This window comes from Megascapheus bottae, chromosome 1 (assembly GCF_031878675.1).
Source record: "Megascapheus bottae isolate mThoBot1 chromosome 1, mThoBot2.hap1, whole genome shotgun sequence".
Classification (NCBI taxonomy): Eukaryota; Metazoa; Chordata; class Mammalia; order Rodentia; family Geomyidae; genus Megascapheus; species Megascapheus bottae.
Window position 1 is genome coordinate 54,701,092 of NC_143509.1, and position 25,144 is coordinate 54,726,235.

The window sequence follows — 25,144 nt, forward strand, 5'->3', positions numbered from 1 at the left end:
GCAGGGCCGGGAGTTTGGCCTAGTGATTAAAGTGCTTGCCTAGGATGCACGAAGACCCGGGTTCGATTCCTTGGTACCACATATACAGAAAAAAAACAAAACCGGAAGTGGTGCTGAGGCTCAAGTGGTAGAGCTCTAGCCTTGAGAAAGTCCAAGGACAGTGCTCAGGCCCTGAGCTCAAGCCCAGGACTGGCAAAAAAAAAGGCTAGGGGCATGGCCTAAGTAGTAGAGTGCTTAATCAGAAATCACCAAGCCCTGAGTTCAAGGCCCATATTACAAAAATTAAAAACAGCAGATAAGCCAGGCCAGTGGCTCACACCAGTAATCCTAGCTACTCAGGAGGCTGAGATCTGAGGATCAAGGTTCAAAGGACCCGAGACTCTTAACCCCTAGAAAAATGGGAAATAGGGCTTGGTTCAAAGGTATGGCGGGAGCCTTGAGCTGAAGAGCACAGGGACAGTGCCCAGGCAAGTTCAAGCCCTATGATCTACAAAAAACAAACAAACAGCAGCAGATAGTCTGGTTTGACTTGTAAATAGGATTTAGGAGGAATCAATTTTCGTAGAACAGGTTCTGAACTTTTCTCAGACTTGACCTGTGAACTTAAGTTTTGTTTCCACCCCTAGAGGACGAGCTGGCATGTCCTTTCCTATGCCACCTGTCTGCCTGAGAATTGGCTGGCAGGAAAAACCAGTAAAAACCAAAGTCCAGACTTCCGCCCAGATGTGTTTCAAAGCAGATCGCTATGCCTCTGACAGTGAGACATGCCCTGTGCTCCTAGTTACAGCAGCTGTGGCATCAATAGGGCCCCAGGACTATGACTGATTTTCTACCTTTATGATGCTCTTCAGTTCCAAGTCATCCTGTTCAATCTTCTTCCGGGTCTTCTCCTTTTCTACGCGATCTTCGATAATGACCTGTTCATATTCCCTTATCTGCAAATTAGAGAGGAGTCACACCCTACAGCACTCTCCCAACACAGCTGTGGCCTCACCAGCCCTACATGTTCATAGGAAGTTTTATAATAAAACCTGCCAAATCAAAAAAACAAAAAAAAAAAACCCTAAAGAAAAGAAAATCTTGCTAGATTCCAAAATTTGTAACTTTACACGGGTATCCAATTGTTTTCAGCTTGACTAACTCAAATTAAAGCTTTAACATCTTTCACAAAAATGAAGCAGTATGTGATCAGTGGTATTGAAAGAGAGAGAGAGAGAGAGAGAGAGAGAGAGAGAGAGAGAGAGAGAGAGAGAGAGAGAGAGAGAGAGAGAGAAAGAGAGAGAGGGAGAGAGAGAGAGAGAGAAGCCTTTGCATTCCCTGAATTGTGAAATGGAAATTCCCTCTATAAAACAACTTAAGCCAGGGGCCGGGAGTTTAGCCTAGTGGTAGAGTGCTTGCCTAGCATGCATGAAGACCTGGGTTCGATTCCTCGGCACCACATACATAGCAAAAAGCCAAAAGTGGTACTGTGGCTCAAATGGTAGAGCTCTAGCCTTGAGAAAATCCAGGGACAGTGCTCAGGCCCTGAGCCCAAGCCCAGGACTGGCAAAAAAACAAAACAAAACAAAACAAAAGCCAACTTAAGCCAGGAGCAGTGGCTCATACCTGTAATTCTGGCTACTCAGAAAGCTGGTATCTGAGGATCAAGGTTCAAAGCCAGCCCAGGCAAAAAAAGGACCTGAGATGCTTATCTTCAATTAACCACTAAAATGGCAAGTGGGGCTTGGATAGAGGGTAGGGTGGTATCCTTGAGTTGAAGAGCCCAGGGTCAGAGCCCAGGTCCAGTTCAAGCCCCATGACCCACACACACAAAAAATAATAAACACCTTAATAGGGCCAGGAATTGGGCCTAGTGGTAGAGTGCTTGCCTAACATACACTGGGATTGATTCCTCATACACAGGAAAAGCTGGTGCTGTGGCTCAAGTGGTAGAGCTCTAGCCTTGAGAAAGCCCAAGAACAGTGCTAAGACCCTGAATTCAAGCCCCAAGACTGGCAAAATAAATAAATAAATCCTTAATGCTGATAAAATTGTATTTTTAACCCTCTTTTTTTTAACCTTCACAGTGCCATTTCCAGCTTTTTTCCAAGTAGTTTATTGGAAATAAGAGTCTCAAGCCAGATGCTGGTGGCTCACTCCTATAATTCTAGCTACTCAGGAGGCTGAGATCTGAGGATTCAGGTTCAAAGCCATCCTGGGCACTAAAAGTCCTTGAGACTCATATCTTCAATTAACCACCCAAAAAACAGGAATTGGCAGTGTGGCTCAAGTGGTAGATCGCTAGCCTGAGCTGGAGAGCTAAAGGACAGTGCCCAGGCCCAGAGTTCAAGCCCTGCACAGACCGCCCCCCCCAAAAAAAAGACTTTCTTACCCGGGCTGGCTTTGAACCATAATCTTCAGATTTCATCCTCCTGAGTATATAGGATTATAAATCATTTATCTAAGTGCCAGTGATTGTATATTAAGATTCCCTTCTTGAATACTTGTTTGTTAAACATGTCATTTGAAATATGATGCAAAAATCAATGTTAATAAATTCTTTAATAAAAAATATGAAAAAAAGCGTGAGCCGCCGGTGCCCAGCTTCAAATAGGTTTTTTTTTTTTTTTAATTTTTGTAGTCCTGGGGCTTAAACTCAGGGCCTGGGCACTGTCCTTGAGCTTTCCCAAGGCTAGCGCTCTACCCCTTGAGCCATAGTACCACTTCTGACTTTTTCTGTGTATGTGGTACCAAGGAATTGAACTTATGGCTTCGTGCATGCTAGGCAAGCACTCTACATGAGAACACACACCTATCCTGCAAACAGCTTTTAAAAGAGAAAGTTAGGTGCTCTATACTCATCCTATGAGGACACATCAATCAGAAGCATTTTAGAAATCATTTCCAAATGGTTTCCAGCAACCAGAACCTGGAAGTAACAGCACAGTATTACCTCAAGGGTTTTCTGCCTGAACCCCAGGAAAGTGTATGGGGTGCAGTAAGCACTGCGCTAGTGCTCACTGCTATTCCTTTCCCTGGCATCCTCAGGACCACCTGAGGAGACCACCTCATTCCATCTCCAGCCCCAGGCTGCGCCACTGCCTGCTCCTGCAGAAGCCCGGCCGGCCCCGGCTCACCGTCTTCGCCAGCTCCTGAAGGTGTGCCAAGTCAGTGGCCTTTGCAGCCTGGAGAGCAGTTAGCTCATTCTGTTTCATTTCTGTGTCTTTGTCATACTTCTCCATCCAGAACTCAAGTTTCTCCTCAAGTTTCTATTTGGAAAGAACGTGAAAATGTGGCTTCCATCAGACACTGAAGAGCCTAGATTATAATAAGCTTTATTTTATGTAAGGTTCAAGAACAAGCAAAACTTTCTCCAGTGACAGACCACACACAGGTACTCAGGGAGGAGGGTGTAACTGGCTGGGGATGGGCATGAGGAGATGCTGGGACACTGTAATCTGTCCTTCTACCCGGGCCATGGTTCAATGGGTATGTTTACATAAATGCTAATCTAGGGCCAGGAGTTTGGCCTAGTGGTAGAGTGCCTGCCTAGCATGCACAAAGACCCAGGTTCAATTCCTTGGTACCACATATACATAGAAAAAGCCAGAAGTGGTGCTGTGGCTCAAGTGGTAGAGCTCTAGCCTTGAGAAAACCCAAGGACAGTGCTCAGGCCCTGAGTTCAAGGCCCAGGTCTGGCAAAAAAAAAAAAAAAAACAACTGGAAATAACAGTCCTCAATTTGTCTGCCCGGGCTGGCTTCCAACCATGATCCTCAGAGCTTAGCTACCTGAGCAGCTAGGACTGCAGGCATCAGCCATGGATGCCCAATTTAGATATCTTTTTGGTTGATCACACACACACACTCGATATTAAATACGTAAGAATCCAGACCAACATAACATTTAAACTTAGGCTGAGTGTCCATGTCTCATACCTGTAATCTTGGCTACCAAGGAGGCTGAGATCTGAACATCATGGTTCAAAGCTAGTCTAGGAAGGCAAGTCCATGACACTCTTATCTTCAGTTAACTCCAAAAAGCTACAAATGGAGCTGTGGCTCCAAGTGGTGGAGCGCTAGCCTTGAACACAAAAGCTCAGGAATGGTGCCCAGGCCCTGGGTGCAAGCCCTAGGACCAGCACACGCACGCACACAAAAAGTGGGAACAGACTGCAGACAGGAATAACAAACTAAAGTGTAATGATACCATGTGGTATTTATTCTATTTCTAATTGTATTAATTTCCACTTAGGGCAAGTGACATTGGTTTTCTTTTCTTTTTTAAAATTTTTGTCCTATACTGGGGATTGAACTCAGAACTTAGTGTTCTGGCTTTTTATTCAAGGCTCGTACTTGACCACTTAAGCCACACCTCTACTTTTTTTGGTACATAATTGGAGAGTCTCACAGACTTTTCTGCCTAGGTTGGCTTCAAACCACCAACCTCACATCTCAGCTTCCTAAGTAGCCAGGAATACATGCATGAACCACCCATGCCCATTTGATTTTCTTTTTATAGTTGTGAAGCAGATAATTTTAATTTAAAATAAATTTTGTTGTGTAGGTGAGTAGTGATGTAGAAAAAAATAACTCAGATGTATGGAGAGGTTAGAAATCCAAGAAAGTGGTATACAGATAACTGACAGGGACAGAGAGCAAAATAAAAACTATATCAACCCAAAGAAGTGAAAAAGCATCCAGAAAGCCTGAAAAATCGTGCTGGTTATGGTGAGTCACACATACACTAGGAATTTAAGGTTGAAGTACAGGTCAATATAACAGTACATTTTGATTTATTATCATGGTATATTTTTGGCAGTAGTAGGGTGTGAATAAAGGCACCTGTTATTTTAAAATGAGGTCTCATTCCCTGTCTGGCATATGCCTGAACCATGCTTTTTGCCTCCTGCTGGATATCAAGCATGGACCGAGCGAGGTCCGCAACATCACTTGAGAAGCCCTACCTAGCTGACCTGAATCCTTGATCCTTCTAATCTCTCTCGTGTGGCTAGGATGACAGAGGTGTGTCCGTGATTAGTGGAGAAGTGATGTCATTTATATGCACAGGCTGGACTTGAACCAATGAGTTTTTGATCTCAGTTTCCCAAGTAGCTGGGATTGGAGTACTCATCTTTATTAGCATATTAATGGAGAAAAAAATGTTGCCTTAAAAGATAAAAAAAAATCCCTCTCACAAAGTTGAGTATTTATTGATATAAATGTAAAAATAAAAATCTTTAGCAGGTTAAGAAACTCCTAAAGAGTAAACCTCATAGTTACTAATTAAAAAAAACCAAACCTATCTATTTGTGCCAGTTATCAATTTATCACCTCTTAGCTCCTAATTCATCCTGCACAAAAACCTTGCTTTGTGAAACCTTGTTTGTTCTTGGTTACCTAACGAAGTGCTAGTTTTGTCAGTAGAGGGCAATAGAAAACATGCCAGGAGAGCTTCTCAACCCAGGTCCTGCCTGTTTTGGGGGGGAGGGAGGTGTTACCCAGCGGCACCCATTACCCATTCACCAAAATATCTGACTAACACCACAGCCAGTGGATTTAAATATGATTCAAACCTCTATCATCTCATCCATCTGAATGAATGAGGAACAATCCTTCCTCTTAAATTTATTATTCACCTGATTTGGGGGAGCAGGGGGAGAACTTAGCAAAGTTCACTTTTCCTGCTTGCTAGTGTCATCTTTGGCTTAGGGAATGCAGCAAAGACCTCTACTACCCAGGAGGCTCAGCCACACACTCTCTAGGGAACATTAGCCTTGAGAAGGGTCCCTACCCTTCCCAGACCACCAACTTTACACCTCTCTTCCAACAGTCCATAGTAGGGACTGTGTGTGTGTTCGCATGTGTGCATGCCTGTGCACATGCACACACGCATGCATGCATGCACTAGTACTTGAACTCAGGACTTCTTAGATTCTTGTACCCCCTCCCCACGATTGGTACTCTACAACTGGAGCCACATTTCCATTTCTGGCTTTTTGTGTGTGTCTGTGTATGTGTGGGGGGGGGTGGGGAGGGATCATGAGGCTTGAACTCTGGGCCTGGGCACTGTCCTTGAACTCTTCAGCTCAAGGCTACCACCCTACCCCTGGACCTGGGTGTTGTCCCTGAGCTCTTCAGCTCAAGACTACTACCCTATCCTTGAGCCAAGCCCCACTACCCATTTTTCTAGAGGTTAATTGGAGATAAGAGTCTCTGGTCCATTTGTGTCCGGGCTGGCTTTGAACCTCAATTCTCAGATCTCAGCCTCCTGAGTAGCTAGAATTACAGGCGTGAGCCACCTCACAGGCTTCCATTTCTGGCTTTTTAATGATTAATTAGAGATAGAGTCTCACAGACTCTTTTCTTTTGTGCCTGGGCTGGCTCTGAACCAAGAGATCCTCAGATCTTACTTAACCTCCTGGTAGCTAGGATTACAAGCATAAGCCACTTCACCCAGTTTCTCCACAGACTTTTCTTTTGAACAGGCTTTGTCCAAACCATGTTTCCTAGATCTCTCTCAATCTCTATCTTTCTCTCTTTCTCTCTCTCCCTCCTTTCCTTCCACTTCCGGTTTTCTAGTGGTTAATTGGAGATAAGAGTCTCACAGACTTGTGCCGGGGCAGATTTTGAATGGCAACCCTCAGATCTCAGCCTCCTAAATTGCTAGGATTACAGGTGCTAGCCTGGCTCTTTTTTTTTTTTTTTTTTTGGTCAGCTATGGGGCTTGAACTCAGGGCCTGAGCACCATCCCTGAGCTCTTTTGTCCACGGATATGGCTTTACTATTTTGAGCCACAGTGCCACTTCAGGGTTATGAGTGACCAACTGGAGATAAGAGTCTCACAGGGACTTTTCTGCCTGGGCTGGCTTTCTATCATGATCTTCAGATCTCAGCCTCTTCAATAGGTAAGATTATTGGCATGAGCCTCCAGTGTCTAGCTGAAGTTATCTATCATCCCTCTGGTAGTCATGATTCTTTTTTTTTGCCAGTTCTGGGCCTTGAACTCAGGGCCTGAGCACTGTCACTGGGCTTTCTCAAGGCTAGTGCTCTACCACTGGAGCCACACCACCACTTCCAGCTTTTTTCTATATATGTGGTACTGAGGAATTGAACCCTGGTCTTTGTGCATGCTAAGCGAGCACTCCACCCCTAGGCCAAACTCTAGGCCCAGTAGTTGATGATTCTTTTATTACATTTTCTCTTCTCACATTATTGGTATGGGTTGTCACCTAGATGAATCATTAACAATACAGAACTGATACCAGAAATGAAATTTTTCTCCTACCTTCTATTCACATCCTTCTTACTAGATGTCATCTAAAGTCCATGCTGCTTTGTTTATCAGCTGGCATCAGCACAAGGCCATCAGTGCAGTGGGCAACTATACTGTCTATGAAATCAAAGCAAGCAATAGCTCTATAGATTACATAATGGTGGCAAAAAAGACAATGAAGATGGTCTTGATGTGAGACTGGAGGTGGTCTGTTGGCCCTGCCAGGTGAAAGCAAACTGTTCCTGGTGATTTGAAAACAGGAGCTTTGACCAGCTTAACTGCTACAGCCAATTTCCAGAGGCAGTTGACAATTTGCTACAGAAAGATATCAGTAGCTGCAATTGAAATCACTAGCTAATGACACAGACAATAGTTGCATTTCTTTCTAAGAGCCATTCAACCTCTGCCAGGGCTAAATAGGGAAGTTAAAGGGGTGTGATGAGAATCACCATGCTGGGGGGATGTGGTTTAGTGGTAGAGTGTTTGCCTGGCATGTATGAAGTCCTAGGTTTGATCCCTCAGCACTCCAGCACCATATAAACAGAAAAAGCTGGAAGTAGAACTGTGACACAAGTGGTAAAGTACTAGTCTTGAGCAAAAAGAAGCTCAGGGACAGTGCAAAGGACCTGAGTTCAAGACCCAGGACTAGCCAAAAAAAAAAAAATCATCACACTTTTCCTTTTTTTTTTTTTTTTTGCCAGTCCTGGGCTTAAACTCTAGGCCTGAGCACTGTCCTTAGACTTTCCTCAAGGCTAGAGCTCTACCACTTGAGCCACAGCACATTTCCAGACTTTTCTATGTATGTGGTACCGAGGAATCAAACCTGGGTCTTCGTGGATGCTAGGCAATCGCTCTACCACTAGGCCAAACTCCCGGCCCTATCACACTTTTCTCAGGTCTTTAAGAGTGCCACTCACCTGTACAGTTCCACCTGTGCAGAGGTGTTCCAAAGGTTCCTACTTGGCCAGTCCTACCGCGTGACTCTGAGTATGTCTATTCCAATTATACATGCAGTAACTTGGGAAACAATTCCAGGATGCACTCACAGAACAGAGGGGCTCACCAAACTTCAAGAATCTATTTGGTGCCCATGGTTCATGCCTGTAATCCTAGTTACTCAGGAGACAAATCTGAGGATCCACATTCAAAGCTAACTGGGACAGGAAAATCCTTGTGACACTTAGTTCCAAATAACCATTAAAATGCCAGGAGTGGAGGTGTGGCTCAAATGGTAGAGCACCAACCTTAAGAAAAAATAAACTGGGACAGTGCCCATCCTAGGTCCTTGAGTTCAAGCTGCAGTACCAGTGCACTCTCTCTTTCCCTCTCTCTCTCTCTCTCTCTCTCTCTCTCTCTCTCTCTCTCTCTCTCTCTCTCTCATTCACACACAAATAATCTTTTTTTTGCTTTCATTAGCATAGGTAAATTATATATATATATTTACATATATATATCAGGTAGGTTAGGCACTGATGCTCACATCTGTATCCTACATATGTCAGGAGGCTGAGATCTGAGGATGGCAGTTCAAAGGCAGCCTGGGCAGGGAAGTCTGTGAGACTCCTCTCTAATTTAACTCAAAGCAGCTGGAAGTGGAGCTGTAGCTCACATGATAGACACTAACCTTGAGAAAAAAAAAAACAAACCTCAAGGACAGTGCTCAAGCCCTAAGTTCAAGCCCCAGGATGACTAGACACACACACACACAAAATCAGTGGATAAATAATTGTGGCATCTCACCTGTTGCTCTTTTTTAAGGAACATTTCGATCTCCATGTGGGTTCGGTTCTCTTCTTCTGTTTTCATCCTTATTTTCTATAAGAATAAAAATCAAATACCAGGAATGTGACCCAGCAAGGCAGGATCAGAAGTTTTCAGGTGACAGGTGCTGTTGAGAGCAGCAAGCTTCCTTTGCAGCCAAGACCCACAAATGCCAAGGCCTCACTCCAGTGTGGCTCTCTTCCGCTTGATTGGCATATCATAAGCACAGCTGAAAGCTAGTACCACCTGAGCTCTACCCAAAGTCCCTACAAACAACAACAATCCTGTCACCCATAAAGTGACATCAGTTTAAGGAGAAAAACAATGCTTCAAAGGCACAAGATTCTTAGGTCAGGAAAGGAAATCCAGAGCACAAGATGAAGCATGCTTTTTTTTTTTTTTTTTTTTTTTTGGCAGTCCTGAGGCTTGAACTCAGAGCCTGAGCACTGCCGTTGGGCTTTCTCAAGGCTAGAATTCTACCACTTGAGCCACAGCACCTCTTCCAGCTTTTCCTATGCATGTGGTACCGAGGAATCAAACCCAGGTCTTCATGCATGCTAGGCAAGCACTCTATCACTAAGCCAAACCTCCCAGCCAAGATGAAGTGTTTTGTCAGGCCATGGGCAACATCTGGGGATATATGTCATGTAACAGTATTCTGCCCATCCACGTCTCTGCCCCCTCCCCCCTCTTTTTATTCTTCTAGGTTTCTCAGTCTGGCCTCTGATTCCTCCTTCATTAGACTCCTACTTTACTGGCATGTGTTATCACATCAAGCTAGCTATCACATCAAGCATAAAAGCTTGTTTTCTGGGGCCAGGAGCGTGGTCTAGTGGTAGAGTGCTCGCCTCACATGCACAAAAGCTCTGGGTTTGATTCCTCAGTACCACATATAATAGAAAAAAATCCAGAAGGGGTACTATGGGTCAAGTGGTAGAGTGCTAGCCTTGAGTAAAAGAAACTCGGGGATAGTGTTCAGGCCAAGGACTGACAAAAAAAATACAAATAAAATAAGTGATGGCTGACTGAAGTTCAGCTGTCCAGATTTTGCATTTTTACAGGAAGGTAAAAGGTACTAGTTAGCTGATATGCTGCAGCCACACCGTGCAGTGATTAAGTATCTTGTTTTGTCACCTCCCAATAATCACCAAGCGAAATGGCTGGTGGATGTAAAAAGAATAAGAAAGTGGGTTAGAGGTATGGTTCAGGTGGCAGAGTGCCAAGTGAGAAAGGGGGAGCATGAGGCCGAGTACTTAGTATTAGCAAGAAGCTGGGGGGGGGAGAAGGAGGAAGAGGAGGAGGAAGAGAAACTGGTGAACAGCAGTCTTGGTAGAGCAATGAGAAAGCCTGAAGCTAGAGGATCACTTGAGCCTATGAGTTCAAGGACAATCTGAGAAACATACTGAGACCCTGTCACTACCAGTCCCCTCTCTCAAATAAAGACTGAAGAGAGATAGGACAACTAATTTTCAAAGTCATTAGAAGAGAAGCACATTAAAATCTCGGTTTGTGCCTGGCACTGGTGGCTCACGCCTGTAATCGTAGCTACCCCAGGAGGCTAAGATCTGAGGATGGCAGTTCAAAGCCAGTGCAGGCAAGAAAGTCCATGAGACTCTTATCTCTAATTCATTACCAAAAAAGCTGGAAGTGGAGCTGTGGCTCAAGTGGTAGAGCACTAGCCTTGAGTAAAAGAATCTCAGGGACAGTCAGGGGTTGGGGGAGGGAAGTGGGGACCAAGACATGAGAAAGGGTATCAATGTATGTGAAGTAATGCACCCTCTATCTAGTGAATAGAATGTAACCCTTCTATTAATTACAATAAAAATATATGGGAAAAAAGAATGGTTTATAATATACTATCATGCAAAATGCTTCAAAAATATCAATACATTAGGGGCACTGGAAAATGTAAGTTCTCTCTTTTACTAAGAAAAAATAATATAATAAAGATAAACAATATACATTAAAAAAAAGAATCTCAGGGACAGCACCCCGGTCCTGAGTTCAAGCCATAGCACCAGAAAAAAAAATCTGCTTGTAAAGACTTAACATTTCATTTAGGCTGGTCACTATCCTAACTATTCAAGAGGCTAAGATTTGAGGCTCATGATTGAAAGCCAGCCCGGGCAGACAGGTCTGCAAGACAATTATCTCCAATATGTCAGCAAAAAGCTAGAAGAGGTGTGACTCAAATGGTAGAATGCCAGCCTTGGGGTGGGAATTGTGAGAGGCCCTGAGTTCAAGCTCCAGTAGCAGCACAACCCCCCCCCACACACACACACAAATTTGACTGAGTGATACTTTCAGCCCCAAGGGCTGGTGAGTAGTAGATGCAGATGGAGGAAAATCTTCCTCTGCCTTCTCTTTAGTTAGCTGAGGCGGAATGAGAAGTGAGAGGTCAAATGGCATCGAACCCAGGGCCTGTCACATGCTAGGAAGTCCGGGCACACGATCTACCACTGTGGCACCTCTCCACTGCAGTGCAGCAGTGACTACCTCAATCTCCTCCATCAAGAGTTCCTCGGTTTTGTTACACTTCTTCTGGGTCTGAGAAATCTGCAGCTCAGTGTTCTTTTTCATGTATTGATTCTCCAAGTTGGTTTTCGCCTTCATCTCTTGCAACTGATCCTTGAGGTGAGAAATATATTCATTCCGGCTCTGCAAAGAGAAGAGAGGCATAAATACATACATACATACATACATACATACATACATACATACATACATTTATATGAGAACTGACAGGACTAAAGAACTTGGAGTGGCAGCTCCAGGTGCCCTTTGAAAGCTGGGGCCAAGCCCACGGAAGGTCAAACAGTTGAGTCAACAGAGGTAAAAGTTACTACTCTAAAGGTATTTAAATTGGACACTAAAAGCTTGAGCGTTCATATAAAATGGATCTCTGTTTTAGGGATGGAATATTTTATTGCTCCCTTCTGCTAACTATGAGAGCCAATTATTTCTGTGCATACAAATTATACCTCACATAAATGGTTGTAACCATAAGATAGAATGATATCCTAGCCTCTGCATCAATTGATACTCTGATCTCTACACTTACCTGAAGTCGCTCCTCCCACTATACTGAGCTCAATAAAAACACTTATTTAACAAGGCCAAGGTAACCAGAAGCCGTGAATTTTTGATTCCCCTCATTCTCCAAAAACATCAACTGTTAAGTCTCCCACTCTTTTCCCTGATTGTGGCAGTCAGTAACAAATTTATATAGATGTGTGTGTATATGTATGTGTGTGTGCCTATATATGTATATGTATACATATATTAACCAGAAGAAAAACTAGCTAAATAAGTAAGTAAGGAGTCAAGAAGAAACTTTTTTGAGAGGTTCAATCAGGAGTCTTTATTACCAAGCTAGTGACTGCAAGTGGAGAACTTGCAGCAGCCAAGGAGAATTTTTCAAAGGAAAAAACCAGAGCGAGAAATGAAATATAAATACGCTAGTTTTCCCAGGCTATCAGAACTGAAAGAACACGACAGTCAACAGTACTTACTAAACACGGTGAGATGGGAAAGTGAGGCAGGGACACTCATGCCTGTCCTCAAAGGCACACTTGAATGCCATCCAGCCAACTCTCTGGTTTTCTCTCTCTCTCTCTGTCTCTCTCTCTCTCTCTGTCTCTCTCTCTCTCTCTGTCTCTCTCTCTCTCTCTCTCTGTCTCTCTCTCTCTCTCTCCTCTTCTCTTCTCTCTCTCCTCTTCTCTTCTCTCTCTCTCTTTCTCTCTCTCTCCCTCTCTCTCTCTCCCTCTCCCTCTCTCCCTCTCTCTCTCTCTCCCTCTCTCTCTCTCTCCCTCTCTCCTCTCTCCCTCTCTCTCTCTTCTCTCTCCTCTCTCTCCTCTCTCTCCTCTCTCTCTCTCTCTTTGTGGATCATGGGGCTTGAACTCTGGGCCTGAGCGTTGTCCCTGGGCTCTTCAGCTTAAGGCTACCACCCTACCTTTAGCCAAGCCCCACTTCCCATTTTTTTAGAGGTTAATTGGAGATAAGAGTTTCAGGTCCTAGCGGGGCCGGAGCGAGCGGGGCCGGAGCGAGCGGGGCCTGAGCTAGAAAGGGAGCCTAGCCGGCCGGAGCCACCAGGGCCGGAGCGAGCGGGGCCAGAAAGAGAAAGGGGCAAAAAAAAAAAAAAAAAAAAGAGTTTCAGGTCCTTTTGTGCTTGGGCTGGCTTTGAATCTTGATCCTCAGATCTCAGCTTCCTGAGTAGCTAGGATCACAGGTGTGAGCCACTGCACCCGGCTTGATTCTTCTCTTTCTAATAATAATAGTAAAGGCAGCCCAGAAGAAACATCCATTTTTTACATGGAACCTTTCTTGCTTAAGAAAGATAGTTTCAGGCTGGTAGTGGTAGAGTGCTTGCCTAGCATGCACAAAGGCCCAGGTTCAAGACCAAAGGTTCAATTTCTCGGTATCACATACATAGGAAAAGCTGGAAATGGTGCTGTGGCTCAAGTGGTAGAGCTCTAGCCTTGAAAAAGCCCAAGGATAGTGCTCAGGCCCTGGGTTCAAGTTCTAGGACTGGCAAAAAAAAAAAGAAGAAAGACAGCTTCTATGTAGACATTTAAGCTCAATAACTTTTAATGCAATTCTTACCTGCACTTCAGCTTGCCGTTCTTTTTTTACATTCATTACTTGCCTCTGAAGAGATTTAATCTGCTTTTTTCCTTTTTCCTCCCTAGAAGAAATGAGAATACTTGTAATAGGGTGTGGTGGCACATATCTGTAATCCAAGTACTCTGGAAGCTGTGGTAGTAGAAATACAAACTGCTTAGCAAGAACCTGAATAAAAAATTAAAAATAAATAAACAAGGGAGCTAGGTACTAATGGCTCATGCCTGAAATCCTAGCTCAGGAGAGTGGAAATTTGAAGCCAGCCTAGGCAAAAAGATCCATTAGACCCTTCTCTTCAATTAACCACCACAAAGCAGGGAGTAGAGCTGTGGCTTAAAGTGGTAGAATGCTGGCCTTGAGCCAAAAAGCTCAGGGATAGTGCCTGGGCCTTGAGTTTGTGCTGGCACCAAAAGCAAGAGAATCCTTACATGCTGTCACAGGCTCACTTTCTCCACACATGCATATGACCCATGGCTGGGGGAATCCATGGACACAGAATCTACAGGATCTGCTGGGCCAGCTGTGCTCACAATGAAAAGGTAGTTCTTTGTCTAGGCAGGTGTATTTCTTTTCCTTGAACTCTTTCTTTCCTTCATAGCATTGGTAATTAGCTCTGTGCTAGATCTCTTAAGGACATTTGGTTGGTTAGTTCCTGTACACAGAAGCTGTCTAGTAAACAGTTGTCACTGCAGACATTCACCGCTGGTGAGCCATATCAGGACTGTCCCCCCCTAGTGGTGGACAGAGGAAAAGCGTAGACTCTGATAATATTCCTGGTAGGCCATTGTTGTGGACTGGATTCTTTGTGTGTGTGTATGTTTTGTTTTGTGTTTGGTTTGCTGCCATCCTTGGGGCTTGAACTCAGGGCCTGGGTGTTGTCCCTAAGCTTTTTTTGCTCAAGGCACTCTACCACTCTACATTTCAACCAAAGCTTTTTTTTTTTTTGTCAGTCTTAGGTCTTGAACTCAGGGCCTGAGCACAGTCCTTGGGCTTTCTCAAGGCTATCACTTTACTACTTGAGCCACAACACCACTTCTGGCTTTTTTCTTTCTATGTGTGTGGTACAGAAGAATTGAATCTGGGTCTTTGTGCGTGCTAGGCATGCACTCTATATCACTGGGTCAAACTCCTAGCCCAAAGCTCCACTTTTTGGTGCTTCATTGGAGACAAGAGACTTCCCTACTTGGGCTAGCTTCAAACTGTGACAGTCGGATCTCAGCCTACTGAGTAGTTAGGATTACATGCATGAGCCACCAGCACCAGATACATTCTTATATTTTTGTATCCACTGGGAGTTTTCTTATGGATATTGAGGGATATGAAGTTATATGAAGAGAATTTTATTTTTTGTCCTAAAGCATTTTGATTTGTGTTGAATATTCGTTTGGTTTTCTTTTTTAGACAAGGTCTTGCTATGCAGGCTTCTCTCTCCTTCTCTCCCTCATTCTCTCCTCGTTCTCTTTCCCTCTTTTCCCTCTTTCTATTTCTCTCCCTTCCCTCCCTCATCCCTATCCCAAGCTACTGCATCCCCGTGGTAAATATCCATCAAAGATGAAAACTGGAAAAGAAAACTCCCAAATTTGCTTTGGTATACCTTTTGTTTTTTGTTCACTTGTTTCTTTGTTCATTGGTACTGGTGCTTAACACAGGGCCTCATGATGTTGCTTTGTTTCTTTTTTCATGGTGATACCACTTGAGCCACATCTCTAGTCTACCTTTTTGGCTGGTTAACTGAAGACAGGAGTCCTCGAACTTTTCTGCTCAGGCTAGCTTAGAACTATGATCCTAGCTGTCAGGCTCCTGGGTAGCTAGGACAACAGGTGTAAGCTACTAGCACTTTTTTTTTTTTTTTTTTTTGCCAGTCTTGGGCTTGGGCTCAGGGCCTGAGCACTGTCCTTGGACTTTCTCAAGGCTAGAGCTCTACCACTTGAGCCACAGCACCACTTCCGGCTTTTTTCTATGTATGTGGTACCGAGGAATCGAACCCGGGTATTCGTGCATGCTAGGCAAGCACTCTACCAATAGACCAAACTCCTGGCCCCTACTAGCACCTTTTTTACTTGGTGTTTTGCTCATTTGTTGAGGGTTTTTTTTTTTTTTGCCAATCATGGGCTTGAGCTCAGGGCATGAGCACTGTCCTTGGACTTTCTCAAGGCTAGAGCTCTACCACTTAAGTCTCAGCACCATTTCTGGCTTTTTTTCTATATGTGGTACCAAGGAATCGAACCTGGGTCTTTGTGCATGCTAGGCAAGCACTCTACCACTAGGCCAAACTCCTGGCCCCAGGGTTTTGTTTTTGTTTTCTTATTTTTGGGGATTTTGTGTGTGTGTGTGAGTTATGGGGCTTCAACTTGGCCTGGGCACTGTCCCTGAGCTCTTCAGCTCAAGGCTACCACCCTACCCTTGAACCAGGCCCTACCCCCGTTTTCTAGAGTTTAATTGTAGATAAGAGTCTCAGGTCCTTTTGTGCCCAGGCTGGCTTTGAACCTTGAGCCTCAGATCTCAGCCTCCTGCGTAGCTATGAGCCACCCGTGCCGGGCTCATTTGTTGAGTTTTGTAATGCTGATTATCAATGCCAAGACTTTATATATTTACATCTGGTCTACTGCTAAGCTAGACCAGTCCTAGAATGTACTTGTTATTGCTTAAAGATTTTCAGTCAATTCAGTCTTAAGAAAGATGACTATGGTACAGAAAACACTCAAGCACATGGAGACTGAACAACATACTGCTGAATAATACTTAGGTCATTGAAGAAATAAAGGAGGAAATCGGAAATGTCCTACAATTCAATGAAAAACACATCATAGCAGAACCTCTGGAATACTGCAAAAGCAATTGAGAGGAAAATTCATAAGTCTAAGTGTACACTTAAAGAAAACAGAGCCTCTAATCCTAGCTATTCAGAAGGCTGAGATCTGAGGATCAGGGTTCAAAACCAGCCCTGTAACTAGAGAATGTGAGACTCCTATCTCCAATTAATCACTAGTAAATGGGAAGTGTGGCTGTAGCTCAAGGAGTAGGGTGGTAGCCTTGACCTGAAGAGCTCAGGGACAGTGCCCAGGTCCAGAGTTCAAGCCCCATGACCTACAGAAAGAAAGAAAAGAAAGAAAAAAAGTAGGAAAGAAAAAGGATTCACATAGGGAAAGAAGTCAAATTATCTCTATTTGGAGTGTAAACTTGTTCAACCACTATGGAAAGCAATATGGCGTTTCCTCAAAAAGACTATGACCCAGCAATTCTACTACTTGGCATTTACCCAATCGTCTAGAAACATGGACATACTAAAGAACTATTTTGTTGGGGCCTGACCTCCATCTCTGAGGCCTGATTCCGGCTCAGCTGCAATTAAAGGGCTTTGGCCAGGCATTCACTCCTTGCATACCTCTCTTAAGGCATCTCTGTGTACATGACTCGATTAAGCCTCCCCCCTCCCCCCCCCCGCAGCTGCACGGGTCTCAAAGCAGCACAGGTCTTGAGCACTTTCCTGCACCTGTCCCGCCCAGTACCTGAAAGCCCCACCCAGACCCTTAGTGGTAGCATGGTGGCCCTCTTCCTATTGGCTAGCTTCCCAGTTCCCACCTTCTCCTACCCCAACAGCATATAACTAATTGTCTGACGCAATAAAGAGAGAGATCATCAGATCAGCAGAGATCAGCAGAGAGATCTGATGCGCTTTCATGGTTAACACTGCTTCTGACTCAGCGTGGTTTTTTTCTTCCCCGGTAATTGGGGGAGGGCTGGGTCATCGATACTTACCATCTTGCTCGGCTCCCGGGGGACTACAGGCTGGTCCTGTGTGTCCCTCCCCATTCCTGAGTTGCTGCCCCAGAGAGAAGCAACACTACTTACCATAGCAAAGATATGAAACCAACCCCGATGCCCCTCAATTGATGATTGGATCAACAAGATGTGGTATTTACACACAATAGAATTCTATGCTGCCATCTGAAAGAACGACATCGCCCTATTTGTAAGGAAATGGAAAGACTTGGAAAAAAATCATATTAAGTGAAGTAAGCCAGACCCAAAGGAACATAGGCTCAATGGTTTCCCTCATTTGTAATACTTAGTACAAACTGTGGACTCTCCTAGAAGAGGATTACAATAACTCCAAACCTAGATACAAAAGGCCATATAAGACTAAATGAAAGGACCTCCAGGATATGGAAACAAGAGCTATATAATGTGTGATTGTTGTTCTTAATGTACTGTCTTATTTCTCATCTCTTTTGTTGTCCCTTGGTTATTCTCATATTGTTACAGTATCTTACCCTGTTATCTGATATATTGTATAAATGTTTATTTGTTTATTTGAAATAGGAAACGGAAGGGGGAAAACAAGATGAGGGGAAGGGGTGGGAGGAGAGAAATGGGGACAAAAACATGAGAAGGAGTATCAATGTGTGTGAAGTAATGCACCTTCTATCTGGCGAATATAACTGTAACCCTTCTATTAATTACAATAAAAAATTATCCCTATTTGCAGATGACATGATCTTATTTCTGAAGGAACCAAAAGATTCCACCCCTAGGCTCCTAGAACTTATCAGTAACTTTAGGGAAAAAGCAAGATACCAAATTAACCCACAAAAAAACCAGTAGCCTTAAACCAAGTGCCAGTGGCTCACACCTGTAATCCTAGCTACTTCACGAGGCTGTATTCTGAGGATAAAGTTGAAAGCCAGCCTGGGCATGAAAGTCTGTGAGACTCTTATTTCCAATTAACCACTAGAAAAGTAGAAGTGGTGCTGTGGCTCAAAGTGGTAGAGCTCAGGCACAGCACTCAAGCCCAGAGTTCAAGGCCCATGACTAACAAAAGAAGGAAGTGGAGGAAGAGAAAGAGGAGGAAGAAGAGGAGGAGGAAGTGAAAGAGGAAAAGGAGGAGGAGTCATCAAGGGTTGTTTCATAAGAGTTTATACCATTCTGGAATACTGCAAAATACAGATCCAGATGTGGTGGCATGTGCTAAAGACTCACCAACTAAGGAAGTTGAGGAAGGTATATTACTGGAGACTAGAAAACCTGGGTAAAATTAAAGACTCTTCCTTAGCTAGGTAGAGTGGTTCACACCTGTAAATCCTAGCTACTCAGGAGGCTGAGATCTGAGAATCGCATTTCAAAGCCAGCCCAGGCACTAAAGACCCTAAAGACCATGAGACTCTTATCTCCAACTAATCACCAGAAAACCAGAAATGGGTGCTATGGCTCAGGGAGTAGGGCGGTAGCCTTGTGCATGCTAGACAAGCACTCTATCACTAGGCCATGATCCTGGCCCTCCATAAGACTTTTATCTACAATTAGTCACCAGAAAAATAGAAGTGATGCTTTGGCTTAAAGTAGTAGAGTGCTAGCCCTAAACAAAAAAGCTCAGGGATAATGCCTAGGCTCTGAGTTAAAGAACTACAACTGACCAAAATAAAAGTTAAAGTAAATAAATCTAACATTACTCTGACCTGGCAATGGCTTCATAGAAATTCAGTTTCTCATTCCTTTCCTTGCTCAAGGCTTCTTGGAGATATGTGAAAGTGCTTGTATTTATTAACTCCAGCCGGGTATTTGCAATGACATCACTGAGGTATTGCCTGTAAAGAGAAACAGGAAAGGTATCCCATCTTCACAAAGGTCTGAAAAGTCAAACATGTTAAAATCCAGAAATAAGCCGGGGTGATAGTACTGTCCTTTTATCTCAGCACTCTAGAGGGTTGGGTAAGAGAGGACCAAAAAACAGTTCAAAGCTTCTCTGGGCTATCCAGTGAAACCTATTTCACAAAAATAAATAAATTAAATTAAAAAAAAAAAAAAACCACAGAGGCCAGGTACCGGTGGCTCATACCTGTAAACCTAGCTACCCAGGAGGCTGAGATTTGAGGATTGTTGTTCAAGACCAACCTGGGCACAAAAGTCCCTAAGACTCTTATCTCCAATTAACCTCCGGAGAACCCGAAGTGGTGCTTTGGCTCAAGGGGTAGGGCAGTAGCTTTCAGCTGAAGAGCGCAGGGGTACCACCCAGGCCCAGAGTTCAAGCCCTATGACCAACAGACAAAAAAAAAAGCAGATACTCAATAACTTGTCCAAGATATCCAGTCACTTCTCTTAGGATCTAGGTGGTCTTTAGCCAATCTACTTTGTATATATTGACTAATCCCTAAGCATAGGTCACAGCCAGCCATGCTAGTGCCCCGTGTCTCATGTATGCAAATGTACATTGTTCCATATCAAAACACAGCCTCCTTACCTATCCATTTGAATTTTCCTCAGTGCCTCCACAGTCAGGATGGTCTGCCTTGTGGGTGTTTTAAAGAAAGGGTCCTGCAATTTGTGAAGCTCCGAGGGAGGCTGGCTTCCTTCTTTGACTTCTGGAATTGTGGGTTTTCCTTTAGATGACAAAGGAGCTGATGTTTTCCCTAGACTTCCTCGGCCACTGTATTGCTAATAATAAATGAATAGAAATAATTTTTTAAGTGGAGAAACAATACTTTTTGTTGTGGTGACTGTGGTCAATCCAGTTGCTTGAACTCAGAATCTAGTAATTAGGATACTGAACTCTGAGGATTATGGTTAAAAGCCAGCCTGGTCAAGGGCCGGGAGTTTGGCCTAGTGGTTAAAGTGCTTGCCTAGCATGCATGAAGACCCGGGTTCGATTCCTTGGTACCACATACATAGAAAAAAGCCAGAAGTGGTGCTGAGGCTCAAGGGGTAGAGCTCTAGCCTTGAGAAAGTCCAAGGACAGTGCCCAGGCCCTGAGCTCAAGCCCAGGACTGGCAAAAAAAAAAAAAGCCAGCCTGGTCAAAAGAATCCAAAAGATTCTTATATCCAAATATTCAGCAAAAAAACAAAAATGGACATGTGACGTAAGTGGTAGAACATCAGCCTAAATAAGCTGAGCACGAGGCCCTGAGTTCAAGCCCAAGTACCAAAACACACACACACACACACACTATATATATATATATATATATATATATATATATATATAATTATCAGATTGTGGGCTCTGAGAGGAAAGGAGCACAGTCTTTTGAGATACCAGTTCATTTTTGTGTGTGTGTGTGTGTGATACCGAGGTTTGAACCCAGGATATCTTACTTGCTGAGAAAGTGTTGCACTCATTGAGTCACACTTCCAAGCTTTTTTGTGCACTGGTTATTCTGGGGATGGGGTCTTAGTTGGTGCCCAGGTACGAACCTGGACTGCACTCCACCCCTTCAGGCTTTCCATAGTTGCGTAAATCATTGTGTCTAGCTTTCATCCATTCAAGTAGAATCTCATGAAGAATTTTCTGCCATGCTGGCCTGGGACTTTAATTCTCCAATTCTCAGCATCCCACTCAGTTTAGGATGGTAGAGATGCATCACTGCAGTCAGCTATGAGTTGAGAATGGGGGGTCTCATGAACTTATCTGTTCGGCTAGCCTCAGATCATGATCCTCCCATTCTCTATCTCCCAAAAAGGGAGGATTATGAGTCACCAGTGCCTGACTTCCAGTTATGAGTTGAAGAGTCTTATGACATTTTTGCTTGAGCTAGCCTCAGACTATAATCCTTCCACTCTCAGACTAGCAGAAAGTTAGGATTACAGGTATAAGTTGCCAGACCCCAACATTAAACTTTTAAATTTTATTTAGTTATTTTTTTGTACTTGTACTAGGGCTTATACTCAGGCCTCATGCTCACACTTGGCTTTTTCACTCAAGGCTGACTCTCAACCACCTGAGCTATACTTTCACTTCCAGGTATTTTTTCTTCCAGGTTTTTTCTCCAAGGTTTTTTTTTTTTTTTTTTTTTTTTTGCCAGTCCTGGACTTGAGCTCATAGCCTGAGCACTGTCCTTGGACTTTCTCAAGGCTAGAGCTCTACCACTTGAGCCTCAGCACCCCTTCCGGCTGTTTTCTATGTATGTGGTACCAAGGAATCGAGCCCAGGTCTTTGTGCATGCTAGGCAAGTGCTCTACCACAAGGCCAAACTCCCAGTCCCCTAGGTTTTTTTTTTCTTCCAGTCCTGGGCCAGGTTTTTTTTTTTTTTTTTTTTTGCCAGTCCTGGGGCTTGAGCTCAGGGCCTGAGAACTGTCTTGGGCTTTCCTCAAGGCTAGAGCTCTTCCACTTGAGCCACAGCACCACTTCGGGCTTTTTCTATGTATGTGGTACCAAGGAATTGAATCCGGGTCTTCGTGAATGCTAGGCAGACACTCTACTACTAGGCCAAACTCCCAGCCCTTATTTATTTATTTTTTAATATCAGTTATAGGGCCTGAATTCAGGGCCTGGGGACTCTCCCTGAGCTTTTCTGTCAAAGGATGGTACTCTTATCACTTAAGCCACAGCCCCACTTATGGCTTTTTGCTGGTTACTGAAGAAAAGAGTGTCATGGACTTTTCTGCCTGGACTAGCTTCAAATCATCAGGTCTTAGCCTCCTGAGTAGTTAGGATTACAGGTAAGAGCCACTGGCACCTTCCAGCTTTTTGCTCGTTAATTGGCAATAGGAATCTTTACAATTTGTCTTTCTCAGCTGTGTTCGAACTGAAATCCTTAGTTGAGGATTTTAAACTGAGTAGTAGTCGTGAGCCACTGGTGAATAGACTGAACATTTTCGGCCAGGAGTCTGTTGAATCTATATATGCAAAACCTGTTTCCAGAAGGATGACTATTATATACATTGTCTTAACCTTGGGCTTTTTTTTTTTTTTACAAAAACTAATATATTGGAAAGGGACATGCTGCCTCCTAATACATTTTGAACTATATACATTCCACTCCATCCACTCAAATAATTACTGTAGCCTTTTGAGATGAAAATTGCTTTTTTCCTAAGTTAGAGTTAATGACACTAGTACTATAAAATCACAGAAAGAAAAAGGAAAGGATCCAGGGAACTGGTGGCTTATCCCTGTACTCCTAGTTACTAAGGAGGTTGAGATCTGAGGACTTCCTTTGGAAGCCAGCTGAGGTAGAAAAGTTCCCAGGAAAGTCCATGAGACTCTTATCTCCAACTAACCACCAGAAAACTGAAAGTGGTACTACTGTGGCTCAAGTGGTAGAGTGCTAACCTTAAACACAAAAGCTCAGGGACAATGGTCTGGACCCTGAGTTCAAGCCCCAAGACCAAAAACAAGAACAAAAAAGAAAGCAGAATGAAAGAGTGGTGAGTTGAGCCGTTTACCTCACCAAAGCTTTGTTTTCTTTCGTACTGAATGGGCATGATGTAGCTTAGAATAGAGAGCTGGTCAATGGTGTCTTCCAGCACTGCAGAAATTCTCAGCATGTCTGGAAGGCAGAGTGGCTCTATGATTTCTGAGATGACTGTTTCTTCTACTTCTTCATAATCTGTTTCTTCTATTTCCACAGCAGTTGGTGGTTCACCTGTCACCATCACCAACTCAGAAGGCCAGTTTCTGGGAGGAAAGTCTGAGGAGGTGGCTTGTATGCTGGGTATAAGGAAATTAGAAAAAAAAAAGTTAGTGACCAATGCTTAAAGCACAGGAAGCATGTAGCTTATAGGTTGGTTCCCATGAGGTTTACATTGTCAATAATATAACCTTGGGCTCCTATAAAAGTAGGAGATTGCAAAAGGTTCTTCTGAATATCTTCTAACCCAACAATTTACTGTTTAACAAACGTAGGTAGCCCAGGCTATTTGGTTATGCATAACCAATTTTAATTTAAACCAAAATTAATTTTGTGTGTGTGTGTGTGTGTGTGTGTATGTGTGTGTGTGTTGTGTGTTGTGTATGTGTGTATATGTGTGTGTTGGTCCTGGGACTTGAACTCAGAGTCTGGGCTTTGTCTCTAAACTTTTGTGCTCAACTCTAGCACTTGAGCCACAGCTCCATTTCTAAGGTTTGTGTTTATGATTTCATAAAGCTAAGAGTCTCATGAACTTTCTTGCCTTCTGAGCAGCTAGGATTACAGGTGTGCGTCACCTGAGCTTGGTTCTTTCAAGTATTTATGTCCATGTCTGTTTCCCCCCCCCCACATTGAATAGGACTAACCTATGCAACCACAAAGGATACCAGGGAATAACAGAGTGTGACTGGCAAAGTTAGGTGATAAGAGGTAGTGCTTTCTGCCTTAGGATCTCACACTCTTCATTCTAAGGGAACAAGCTGCCTGTCGGAAGGACATCAAAGCAGCCTTGAGGAGATATCCATGAGAGTGCAGAACTAAAGGCCTCTCGAAAGAACAGCCAGCAGCAGTTCTGGTTAGCTCTGTAACCATCTTAGAAGTAGATCCCTTAAGTTCCTATCAAGTCTTCACATGATTCCATCCACCAACCAACTTTAACCTTAGGAGACTACAAGCCAGAAACATCTGGCTATGTTATTCTTAAAATCTTGACCCTCAGATATTGTGGGAAACCATTGTGTCTTAAATGACTGAGGTTTGGGGCAATCTGTTACACAGTCATAGAAAAATGATACATGGAAAGTTAACCAATGTCATGAGTATACACACACACAATAGAGTTGAGCTGAGATTTGAAGCCAGCTCAAACAATTCCTTAAGACTTTTATCTCCAATTAACCAGCAAAAAGCCTGAAGGAGCTGTGGCTCCAGGTTTAAAGCAGTAGTCTTGAGCAAAAAAGTTGAGAGACAGTGCTTTGATCCTTAGTCCAAGCCCTAGTCCTCTCTCTTCTTCTCTCTTACTTCCCCTCCCTCCAACCACACACACCCATACACACCCACACAACGGGATTTTGAACATACTCTTCCATTCTTCTTATGTTAGTTTTGTTCCTCTCTGAAGTGTGTTTATAATTTCACAGAAATGCAGCCACCTAAAATGAGAAACATTAAGATTAAGGGAGTGCTAAGTAATTTTCATGTATTCTATGCTGTTTGATTAAGAGAGAAGTATGAGAAGATTTGTGACTTATCCCTTGGTATTAGTAAAGCAATCCCAGAGATGAAAGACCCCTGAAATCCTGGGGCTCAGATCTATTAGCACTCTGTATAACTACTGATCTACAACACTAAAGCATATAGCTTTAAGGTAAATTAATGCCCATCATGGTTTCAGCATTCCATTGTATTCTGACTTTAAATTGGTAAACTCTATAAGCAGACTAACTTTTCTATTATTCTGATTATTACATTTAATTAGTATCCAAGGATCTAGAAAAATAATTGAGATTACATTTAGAAACACTGTAGTAATCTGGGAATCAGCTTAACCCTCCTATGGAGTTGTTCCTTACCTCTTGAAACTAGGTATGGTGGTGCATGCTTGTAATCCCAGCACTTTGGAGGCAGAAGCAGGAGGATCATGAAAATGAGGTCTGCATAGGCTGCATAGTGAGATACTGTCTCCAAACAAAAAAAAAGATGTAAGATGTTACCCCCTACTCAGTAAATGTAAATTCTTTGAGCTTAAGCTTTCTGAAAGAAACTTTGGAGAATCTTGCTTTTTACTGGATGATAAAGCAAATGGTTATTTCTGTGTGATTTTGTTCCATAAAGTGACCCTGAAAAGGGTGATATGAGAATGACAACAAAAATCTGTGGCCTAGTGGTA

At 43.4% G+C, this 25,144-nt stretch overlaps 1 protein-coding gene across 4 annotated transcripts in view; it reads right to left on the bottom strand.

Moving 5' to 3' along the window:
* Positions 1 to 25,144, bottom strand: part of Drc9 (dynein regulatory complex subunit 9) — a 30,227-nt gene that overhangs the window by 4,338 nt on the left and 745 nt on the right. For 2 of the 4 annotated variants that reach the window (XM_090344774.1, XM_090344792.1), the window contains exons 2-10: positions 24,337 to 24,407; positions 22,793 to 23,057; positions 19,872 to 20,065; positions 19,090 to 19,218; positions 13,616 to 13,697; positions 11,510 to 11,671; positions 8,993 to 9,067; positions 3,117 to 3,248; positions 834 to 935 (exon numbers count right to left, since the gene is read on the bottom strand). In XM_090344774.1, coding sequence (XP_090200900.1) covers positions 834 to 935; positions 3,117 to 3,248; positions 8,993 to 9,067; positions 11,510 to 11,671; positions 13,616 to 13,697; positions 19,090 to 19,218; positions 19,872 to 20,065; positions 22,793 to 23,057; positions 24,337 to 24,344 — 1,149 coding nt within the window. In that variant the 5' untranslated portion in view covers positions 24,345 to 24,407. Of the gene's footprint in view, positions 1 to 833; positions 936 to 3,116; positions 3,249 to 8,992; positions 9,068 to 11,509; positions 11,672 to 13,615; positions 13,698 to 19,089; positions 19,219 to 19,871; positions 20,066 to 22,792; positions 23,058 to 24,336; positions 24,408 to 24,827; positions 24,926 to 25,144 lie in introns of those variants that run through there. The other 2 variants (XM_090344784.1, XM_090344801.1) reach the window with 2 other exon arrangements.